General features: G+C 37.1%; 1 protein-coding gene across 2 annotated transcripts; it reads left to right on the top strand.

Annotated features, from left to right (window-relative positions):
• The first annotated feature begins 3,440 nt into the window (after positions 1 to 3,440).
• Positions 3,441 to 10,616, top strand: LOC104588669 (uncharacterized). 2 transcript variants are annotated; one of them, XM_010246694.3, is made up of 12 exons: positions 3,441 to 3,661; positions 4,051 to 4,254; positions 4,386 to 4,654; positions 4,783 to 4,865; positions 5,003 to 5,157; positions 5,299 to 5,414; positions 5,559 to 5,954; positions 6,094 to 7,562; positions 7,667 to 7,775; positions 7,864 to 7,952; positions 8,480 to 8,560; positions 10,284 to 10,616. In XM_010246694.3, exons 1-12 carry the CDS (start codon positions 3,460 to 3,462, stop codon positions 10,309 to 10,311), a joined length of 3,201 nt encoding a protein of 1,066 aa, XP_010244996.1. In that variant the 5' UTR covers positions 3,441 to 3,459; the 3' UTR covers positions 10,312 to 10,616. The 2 variants fall into 2 exon arrangements, with proteins under 2 accessions (XP_010244996.1, XP_010244997.1); XM_010246695.3 differs by lacking the exon at positions 7,864 to 7,952.
• The last annotated feature ends 1,008 nt before the right edge of the window (positions 10,617 to 11,624 follow it).

Below are 11,624 nucleotides of genomic sequence, written 5' to 3'. Positions count from 1 at the left end.
GGGGAATACACATGAAAGAGTGAAATTTGAGTGGGAATTTTTTGGCCATTTGGGAGTGCCCCCCCCCCCCCCACCTCTAGCTTTACCCCTATTGGTGGCTGCAGGATTTGTGATTTGATCCCAGGTCTTTACTTGATGAGTTAGAAAACCTACCAATTAAGCCACCATCAATTGGTATGAGCTATTACTCTCTTGGTGTCCATGATTATTTATTAATAGCTAGTTTAATTTGTTGTTAGTGTTTTATTTTTCCTTTCTCTTGCTGTTTTATATTACCTGGTTTTGTAATCTATGCATTGTTGAATGAATTCTGCCTTTATGGTTTATGGTTCAGAAAAAAAAGGTTTGCATTTAACTAAATTGTGGAATGTATATGAATCTGAGTTATGTTTTATTTTGTTTGAATTGAATGACTGTATGGATTTAAAATGTGGAATGGTTATGATAGATTGTAATCCCAAAAGGGGAAAATTAGCATATTATTATTCATTTTAAAAGGAATAGGTTCCACAAGTAGATACTACAATCAACCTTAGAACAAATCTTGATTACATAGACTATAGTTTGGAAAAACCATAGTCAACACCTATAGGATAGGTTCCATGTTTTGTCATGGAGTAAAACCAAACTGACCCATGCTCACCCCTACACATGAGAATGCAAATGTGAATGGAGACCTCTCACAAAGTATGTTTTTGGTTACGTAGGCATTTATAGATGGGGTGTTTCTCAATTAAATGTTTTATTGAAGAATGTCACTCCAAACGTTTATTGTTTTTTGTTGTTTGGTTGGGCATTTCAAGTAACACCCTATAAAGTTATATTCCACCTCAGCTTACAATGCATCAATCTACATTGTATTTCAATAAACACTGGGTCATTGGGAGAAACAAAAACTCGAAGTTTCCCCAACGGCTCATGCATATAAATGCAAGTGCTTATGTTTTTAATGTTTATTTAATAAACATCGAAACCAGACAATGGTTTCATGCACAATAAACACCAATGCCTAAGTGGCGCTGATGTGATACATTTTTCAAATAAACGCCCATAGAACTAAACATAACCAAACTGAATAGAAAATCAGATTGACGCCCTACTACACTTCCCACCCATGTATTGGGAACATCTCCCCATGATAAGTACCGGAGGTGTTTCCAATGCATGGTTAGATGTGCATGTGGGGCTAGGGGCGTAAATGGATCAAATCTGAATCAGACAAGGTAATATTTGATTCGAATCCGATGGATATTGAAAATTAATATTTGAATATTTGGTTCGATTCAAATTCGACCAATTAATTATTTTAGGTAATCAATAAATACATAAAATAAATATTTTATTTATATAAATATATAAATTATTTATATATTTTAATTATTATATATAAATTATATAAAACATTTAAATATTTTATACATTATATATAAAAATTAAATAGTCGACCGAATTCAGATATTTATTAAAGCGAATCACATCATATCCAAATTTGAATTCAATTAAATATTGAATTTGATTCGATTATATCAAATCTCGAATTCAAAATCAAAATTTCCAATACCGTTGACATTGGGGCGCCCTCTATCCGGTGCCAATGTGATCTCACTGAATAAGAATGTAGTAAGGTTGATCAACTCTGCCCAGGCCCACATTGCCCAGCGTGGCTCAGACCAAAATTTTCTGGCCTAAGGCAGAAGTTTTTCTTTCAAGCTCAATCCTAGCCCTGCATCAAGCCCAGCCCATGATGTGGGCCGAACCTGGGCCCTAAAATTGAAGGCCCCAATGGCCAAACCCAGAAGTTTAATATAAATAATACAATATACATGCATGATATTTGGAATATAAACTCAGATTCAAATTTTAAAATTCAAACAAAATTATGTAGGTAAGTCTCGATGTCCAGTCTGGGCCCGAGCTTCAACATGATTTATCAGGCACAGGCTGCAGATTGGATCGGGCCTAGGCAACCTACAATGCTCTTACTACCCTGTAAACACCTGAGGTTACCCATGATCATCCCAACAGTGTAAGAGTGAGTGTAAGAGATACGACCATTTTCCACCGTCCGATGCACACAACCTGATGCAAATCGGAAGTGTTTGGTCAGTCATCCCAACTTGATGTGTGGCTGTGGGTAGTTGTAGGTTGTAGCCTATAGGTAGGAGATACTAACGTGTATTTGATATCATGTTTGAATTTAACATTCAAAAGTTGAATAGATCTAGCTTGGGATGGGGACGGTGCATGTTGCACTGGATTATAACGCCCCACACTAATCATAAAATATATCGGACTCATAACCTCTCAATATGGATCCCTAATATTTTTATGATTCTCATGGACATGAAATCAGAAAGGGTTCATTTGATTCACAGCTCGAATCGGAATTAAAATTAAAATTAGAATCGGAATAATCTATTCTTTCGCCTTTTTGGTTCAAATGAGAATTAGAATCATAATCAATTAAAATAGATTTCTATTTTGAATGGAGGGGAATTGACTATTTCCTCAAAGGAGAGAATATCATTTCATCAATAATAGGAATGGGATTCCAATTCTGTCCAATCAAATAGTTTAATTATTTAAAAAAAGTTACGCCTAGACTTGAAAAAAATGGAAAATTCCCGATAAGTATCATGTACTTTGGGCTTAGTACTTTGGTTCCCAAATTTTAAAAGCGACCAGCCGTTAAGTGGCATTTGAAAATACATAAATGCCCTTTTGAGTGTCATCTAATTCTCCTTATCAACCATCCAAACTTTGATAAAAAACAAAGTCCCAAATCCTTACCTCTTTTAACATTGATGGATTGGTTAATGACTACTACTAGATTGGTAATGTAGGGGTGGATTTGAGTCAAGCCAAGCTGAATAGTTAGCTATTCAAGCTCGGTTTGAGCTAGAACCTTGAGCTTGGGCTCGACTCAAGTCAAAAGCTCGTAAGATCGAGCTCGACTTGAGAAAAATGTTTTATAAAAATCATATATATATGTGTATATAATATTTTTATTATATATTATTTATTATTATTATTATTATATAGCTATTCAAGCGGGTTTGTAGGCATCACAAGCCAAGCTTTATTAGGCTCGAGCTCGACTCAATTAATAAACAAGCTTGTAAATTGGGCTTGAACCGAGCCGAGTTCAAATAGCTCGTAAAGAGCTCAATTCGTGGCTACCCCTATTAGTATGCTTTAAAAGTTTGAGTACCGTATTTTAAAGTTTGGGGACCAAAGTGGATCCAAAATTTCCCCAAAAAAACAAAAAACTCTCTTCAAAATAAAGATTTTACATTTTATATTTTTATCCGACAATAAGCACGAGGCCCACCGTAGGGCTACATATGCCATTAGATTTACGGTCACGTGCACTTTCACGAAGTCACGTTCATTTTCCCGCTTTGGCGCTCTCTAATGTTTTCAAAATAAACCCTCCACTTCAGATCTGAGACACTTGAGATGCAGAGAGGGAGAAAAATGGAAGTCGGTCTCTCGCTCATAGAAATCGGCGGCGAGGACGATTCCCTGCTACAACCTTCCGTCAACGACAAAAATGACGACAAGCATTGTTCCGATGTCGGAATCGTTGATTTCTCTTGTTCTCCTCTTATGCCCTTTGGATCTAAGCGTTCTGCAAATCATTCTCGAATTCCTTCAACTGGTAAGGGTTTTTGATTCTCCATTCTCTTCTCTTCCCACATTAACAACTCCATGCTCTATATCTGTTCTTCGTGTGGTTCCAATTTATGCTTGGAAGAATTCCTATGTAGTTACAGCGTTCCGACTTCTGAAGAGGTTTTCGAGGTAAACGGGGATAGAGAGAGCTTTTGTGTTTGTTCTTCCCACACTAACCACTTCATCATTGATTTGTGTTTATCCTTGGTTCCAATTTATGCTTGGAAGAATTTGTGTTTGTTCTCCCCACACTAACCACTCCATCCTTGATCAGTTGATTCTGATTTACGATTGGAAGAATTTTGTGTTTGTTCTTCCCAAACTAACAACTGCATCCTTGATTTGTGTTCTGTACTTGTATTATATAAAATGCAGGAGTTTTGGAGGTCAATGAGGATAGAGAAGAACCTTGCCGTTCATCATCCGAAGACATCGGAAACAAAGAGAATCTTCATGGGAACAGTTCAGGTGCGCCGAACTTAACTGAGGAGCCACAGCAAATGAAGAGAAGAAAAAAGGGCGGGATGTACAACTTGCGGAAGAGCTTGGCTTGGAATGCAGCTTTTTTCACTGAAGAAGGTGCCGTGATATACCTTTGTTGGGCTACTTCCATTTGTTCCTTTTCACATCTAACTTATAAAGCGGATTAAAAATAAAAACAACCGCAATTTCCTTATCGAGTAAATGTATTTACTGTTTTTCTATGTCAGGCGTTCTGGATCCCGTCGAATTGTCAATGCTAAGTGGGTCTTACTGTAAAAATAGTTTGGAGCCCTTGTCTAGTGTTCCTGAAGAAACAAGAACATCACTATCGGATTGTTCCGACTTAGGTGGTGATGCATCGGATTTGCAGGATCTTGAAGAGAATTTATTTAAAAAATCGCCTTCAAAGCATCCACAAGAATATCAAAAGCTCAGTGGTGGTTTATTGCCCAAGTCCAAAACTTCAGAAAACGAACATTCATTCCCATTACCTTCGGTTAGCGTCTATTGAACTTGAGTATATTCTACCTTTTCTTTACTAAATCAATAGGTATTCCAGGTATCCTGCAAATTGAATGTACTCTCATTGATTGACCATCAATTGTTATTACATATCCTCTCCAGGCATCACGAAAGACCAAGATACCCAAAGGTCTTAACGGAAGTGTGTCCCGCGTTGGAGGTTGTCCACGGCCTTCGGTTTCATCATATCCTTATCATTTGCTTTTCTACCATGTTATTTGTGAAATTTGATTTACTGGTTTAGGTGATTCTTTCCGATTTTGCCTTGTTTCTCATTATCAATTGGTCTTGAAATTGAATGGAGATCTTAACTCGATTCTACTCAAAAAAAGCTTCCTAACAGAAATACAACAACAAAAGAATCAAAACTGCCTAAGTTTCATAATCCAAAGCCAGATAGTGCTGCAGTCTCAACATCTTCTAAGAATGCTAATCTGTGTATTAAGCGCTCGAAGTGTAATCAGAATGGGACACCAGGTTTCTTTCTGCACTTTACTGTCCTTGAAGGGGCCCAATAAGAAATGCTTACTTGTTTTCTGGATGCAATTTAGGAACTTACCACTTCACTCAAACGAAACATATTTGTTTATTTTAATTATTATTTCTTATTTTCCTTAGCGGTCAATGCTGAAAGGAATGCTGGATCAAAAAGTTCCTCAAATCATATAAAAAACGCCTCCACTTCTGCATCCTCTTCTTTGAAATCTTCTGTGCAATGTTCTGGGAAAAATTCGGTAAGAAATTGGATATTTATTTGAAATCTTCAGTAGGAAAGCTTATATTTGAACTATGCAGTTCTACTTAATCATTATCAATTCAGATGTTTTTAATGACTTGCGGAGTTCTTTATATGACAATGCTATTTTCCTTTAAAATAGATCAATTCACTTTCAAAGGCACATTTACCAACCAATCCACTGCCTCCACCAGTTAGCAAGGGTAGTTCCACTAGCATAAAGGTGACTGCAGAGCCAGCCCTTCCAGCTGCTGGCATGCACACACCAAGTGGCGATGCTGATCCTAGCAAACCTTCAGTATCACTGCCTCCACCGGTTAGCAAAGGTAGTTCCACTAGCATAAAAGTGACTGCAGAGCCAGCCCTTCGAGCTGCTGACTTGCACACACCAAGTGGCGATGCTGATTCTAGCAAACCTTCACCATCACTTCAACAAAATGCCCTATGTATCAGTGGCAGTATTCAACATGCAAAACTTCAACCAGCAAAACCTTCAGGTTTGCGGATGCCTTCACCATCACTGGGATTCTTTGGTCAGGTATCATGCCAAGTTTGTCAACTTTTTGTTAGATGCAGTGCAAGTGGGACATAGTTACTCAGAATTTGTTTTGATTCTGTTGAAAATGAAATTTTAATAGCTTTACTGTCGTGTTCTTTTCTGACACTGATTTCTACAGCCAAAAGTATCTACCTTTCATACTGTCCAGTCTCCAAGGAATGCTCAGCCTTGTGGTCTTCCAGACTTTAATATTACTAATCTGAGGAAATTCAGTAATTCAGAACATACCAGTGGACTCCACCCTCTTCAGGAACCTTGGAGACCGCCTAAATTGGGCACTTATTGTGCATTGACCGACACAACGGAAGCCCTGAGCAGAACTTTTTGTTCCTCAATTTCATCTAGTATGATTGCTAGCACACATCCAAATGCGGAATCAAAGTTTGAACTAACGAATTCACGGAAAATGAAAGCAGAAGTTCCATCCAATTATAGCTTTCAATACCAAATAAATAGACTGCAACCGCAGTCATGTAGAGTTATTGACAATGTTGATGAACACTCTAGGAAACAGGCTTGTCTACCAAGGTCCAAGCCTGATGAAGTTGTCCATAGCCCTTGCAAGGACAATCAAAGATTGCAGAAGGATAATAAAACATTCATGCATCCTGGATCTCTGGGTCAGTCTTTAAAAGATAATGATCTTGAAAACACCATTGCCATCAGCCCAAAAAGCAACAATTCCAGTGGAAGTGTCTTAGAAACTTCACATATTCCTCGTATGAGCTCTGCACTTGTAGTGGAAGAAGGTGATACTGCCATAGACAATATGGTCGAGGAACTAGCTGAAGACACAGAGTTGGGGTCCAAAGATTTCACCCAATTGATTCCAGATCCAGATTTTGCCTCTGAGACAAAATTGGGAGATGCCATGGAAAATTGCAAGTCAGGTGCTTCAATGGTGCATAGTGATAACTTACTAATGGGTCATGACGTCAATGAAGAGTCTACTGAACGTGTAGAGATGATACATCCGGGCCCTGATGAAGCAACTGGAGTTTTTAATTATAATAAACAGGGATCACAGATGAGTGATAGCAATTTGCTTGAAGAAGGCAGCTACTTCAATGAAAACCAGGAAGATAATGAGTGTGGACATGTTACTGCTGTTAATCTGCAAATTATAGATGCCAGTGGAAACGAGTTTCAGGGTCTGAATGTTCCATCTCAACTAAGTTATCCATTGCAACTGGATGAAGGTACAGCTGGGTCAGATAAGCTGATCAAGAACACAAATGAGGTGGATACAGGGTCCGGTAGTAACTTAATAGTTCAAAATCATGATATTTTTCATGAGTTACAGTTCAGACATGCCACTGATGGTTGCAATCTGGATACTCCACTGGTGCATGGAAATTGTTTGACTGAAAATACACAGTTCACATGTTCCACCAGCGATGCTCAGTCTATGGATGTTGTAGCTGAAGTGTCTTCAGTTCAGACCATGTCAAACAGGGATAGCCCTCTTGGCAGAGTAGAGAATGGGATAGAGAGTAGATGCCAACATAAGACTTCAGATGGTAAACCCTGTTGCGAAATAGAGAATAGCATGTTAACCTCGAAAGTTAAGGATGCAATGATGCCACCGTAAGTATTTTAAGTTCCAGCATGGTCTTAACCTTTTGAAATTTAAAAAGAATACATATACGTGAATAGAAAATAAAAAACCACCTGATTGTCTTTCTTGGCAGCAATAAAACTATGGAGGAACTAAAGGAGGACTCACTCACACTGAAGTATCAGATGAATGCTGTTCCATTCTCGGATGAATGGTTAGCAGCTATTGAGGCTGCAGGAGAGGTAACTTGTTATTTCTTCTATGAATAGAGCGTCAAATTCTAAGGCCTGCTTTTCTCGATCAATAGCAGTGTATATTTACTGTGTGAAGGTGAAAGTTTGTCAATACAACTCCCTATTCATCAGAAAAAAGCAGTCTAGGGCAAGACTGTGTTACTTGGATGTGGCAAGGACAGCTGGGTACGGTATCAATTTTATTAAAAAATAAATACCCTTATACAGCTATTTATAATAGATTGATGATCTGTTGAGTACTTGTCCAAAATATCCAAAAAGATGTTCTTGCTGATTGTGTAACACCATTTACTTAACTGGGATCTTTATTCATCGTCTTGTATGCACTGGATAAGGAGGGCTTTTGGAAGGTTATGATCCAATCTGGTTACTCCCAACAAGCCTATTCGTTCATCCATGATTTTTTTTTCTCCAGTTAAGGGCTCTTTGCAAATTCATGCAAAATGTGAAGTAACAATTGTTAACAATTTGCAAATAACCATAAGAAAAAAAATCCCAACCATTTGTACAGTTCAAGCTGCTATTTCAGCATATTGCAAGTATAATTTATATTGCGCCAATCATAGTTTTGAAAATTCTTTATGCATTTTAAGGAAAAAGTGGAATCTTGTGGGTAAATTAATTGCTTTAGTTAGTTATTGTTGCTATGCTCAATGAAGTTCCTGACATGACATGCATAAATATCTTGGCAGGATATCCTTACTAGGAAAGGAGGTGCAGTTCAAAACTCCCCACCAGAAAAACCTCTTCTGGAACCGAATCCATGGTCCCCGGTATATCCCTTTTTCTTTTCCTTTGTCACTATTTACAGTTTAATGTGAAAGACACTATTGTATTGACACATAACAGCCTTTAACTATTATACTCTTTGAGATTATAACAATAAAGCAGGCATTATTATACTAATTTATTTTTTGTGGTTTTATATACTATTTTTATTTGTTAATGTTAGGGCAAGGGGTAGATTGAAGCAAACTATTTGCAAGCCATTTGAGCTTGGGTCGCGACCCAAGCTCAGTTTGGTTCGCAGTCCTAGTCGAGGCATATATATTTTTATATTTTTTAAATTTTAATATGTATAATAAGAAATAAAATAAAACAATAAAAAAATAACGTTTAAATGTTAATTAAGCAAGTTATTGTTAGTTTGATGAGAGGAGGCAATTGTGATGTATTTTTTAGTGGTATTTAAATGTAAAACAAGTAGGACAAGCATTGTGTTCGAGTTTGGATTTGTGCTGAACTAGGCTTGGCTCACTAGTCACTATCAAGCTCGATTTCTAGTTCGAATCTAGTTCAAGCCTAATGCTTTTCTGTAGAGCTGAGCTTGAATAGTCTATATTCAGCTTGGTTTGGCTTGTGTCTACTTTAGTTAGGGTTCATTGGCACATGTTGTTCAATGCTGTCTTCAACCCTTGAAGACTTCAAAACCTAAACCAATAACTAAAGAATTTAAAGTTTTTTTCCAAGGTTCTAAATATCGGGCAATATTGATAGTGTTTTTTTAACTTTTTTTTTTTTTATGTGTTTTTTCAAAACCGGTTCAGGGGGGTCGGTTTAAAGCTCTTCCACCCCTTGAACCAGTTAGAACTGTATCGGAAAACTCTCCAAACAATACGTATTAACTAATACGGGATGATACATGTTGATACTTTAAACCTTGGTTTTTTCCCATCAACGTCATCATCATCTTCTTCTTCCTTTTCCACCACCTGTTATCTTATTTTTTAATGTATCTTTTTTCTTTTGCTTTTTTCTTCTTATGAATATATTGATGTTTTATGTTTTAATATAAAATTTGTACTCTTTATAAAGGTTATTGATCACTACTAGTGAAAGGCTAGGATACCCCTCCCAAGGCTAGCTCTGTTCCCAGTCTAGCCCGCCAAGATACCAAATACCTGGTGACCTGCATTTGGTAATGGCCTTTCATGATTGATAGTTTCTGGTGAAAGATGATTGTTGGTTGCTGGAACCTAGGGAGTTATCGTGAGATGCTGGATTATTTTAGAATGAACCCATCGCCTTGTTATCTGGCAATGTGACAAGGCTCTCGCCTATGAATTGATTTTATATTGGAACATGCACCCCAAAAAAATCAATAATAAATCAAGTGTAATTATTGTCATATGATAATAACTTCACTTTTGGTGGAGACTTGCCCGCTTTGGAATTAAGCTGGTCCAAGCACTCATGGTAAGTAATTCAAGGAGGCTGATGAGTGGACAACCTTTCAAATGACCAACAGACGATTTAGGCTCTTTGGATTTTTCGGTGCCTTCAGTGGCACTGGGCACTTGTTATGGGCGAAAGGCCCTGGGTTAGGAATTTGGCTTTTACACATTTAAGCAGAATGGTTCTTGTTTTTTTAGGGACTTGTTAGTGCAACAATTTGACCAATACACGAATGATAGTTTTTTTTCTTGGGGGGGGGAAGGTATTACATGACCACCTATTATACCTTTGTTGCTAATGCTCAATTTCTGGTTTTGTCAGGTTAAGCGAAAGAGCAATCAAGAGATAGGGCCGTTCGACTGTACAAAGTACACCAATCAGTAACACTTGAAAAATTTTCCAATAATTTTTTATTCTTTGCTCACAATTAGAAGTGATTTACGTAATATGTAAATCTAAATCTGGCCTCTAATCATTCCCCCCGCCCCCGATTCAGTACGTAATTCTTGCATCTTCTTTCCTTCTTCAACGAGTGGTTGAATTTTGTACTCAGATCTCTCCCATATTGATTATGTACTTAGAAATAAATGGTGCCCATCGATAGGAGCATTTCATATAATGATTAGCAAGTAAATGGATACTTCTTATTTTAAATGATTCAGGTATAACATACAAACGCTGTCAAATTTAAGGATAGGATTGGATAAGATCTTGGTATTTGACATCATTAATAAATTAAATTATAAATGATGAGATTATGAGAATGTCGCTTTAATAACTATAATAATTTTGAAATTACTGATGTTAATCACATATAAACATAAAATATATCAACCTAGATTTTGGACAAAACGGCATTGGTAAATGGTGAACCACATCAGCTATGAAATACTTGTATTTGGAAACTTCTGGTAGCTCCAGTAATACATTGCGTTAGTCGTTAGCCTTAGGATGTAAATGTGCATGAATTACCAAAAAAATGTGCGTCCATTTACGCCAGGCAGTTCCTTGTTTGTTTTTTTACCAATAGAGTATTATTTGCAAATTTTCCTATTATCGGTTATCTCCATCCACATGAACCTCTGAAACAGCTACTAGTAGACTAGGAGGGATGTAATTTTAGATTTATGAGGTGTCAGAAGTTTTTTCTGATTTTCACTGTAAAACTATAAACATTTAGAAAATCCAAAAATCACAATTTATTTACTCATACCCGCCGGTAAATTAACATCAATTCCGAATGTGCACCTACCCCAGATATAAAACTATCTGCATATTTTAAAGAATGCTCTCATTTCTTGGATGAATGAAAGGTGACGCAGTATCCTGACATAAATTGGTGATGAAGTTGACATGCAATATAATGGAGTTACCGTATAGCCTTCATTGTACCCAAATCATATTCCCGATATCTGTAGTCTAGCAATAGATCATTCGTAAATCAAAATCAGCCATTGGGAACCCACTGCCCGAAACGCTAAAAATGAAAGCCAGATGTAACGAATATACTCTCCGCTCGTTAGTTCAACAGTATTTTACATTTTTACCTTTGTAACTATAAGAGGTTTAACACCATAGCCACGACAGGGGCGAAGCTTCAGATCAACTGTTTTTTAATGAAAACCAGTGACGGTTTCAGGGGCCCACATTTTTTCTCAGAAT

Source organism: Nelumbo nucifera, chromosome 2 (genome assembly GCF_055504915.1).
Source record: "Nelumbo nucifera cultivar China Antique chromosome 2, China Antique-T2T, whole genome shotgun sequence".
Taxonomy (NCBI): Eukaryota; Viridiplantae; Streptophyta; class Magnoliopsida; order Proteales; family Nelumbonaceae; genus Nelumbo; species Nelumbo nucifera.
This window is presented reverse-complemented; position numbering and strand designations above follow the sequence as displayed.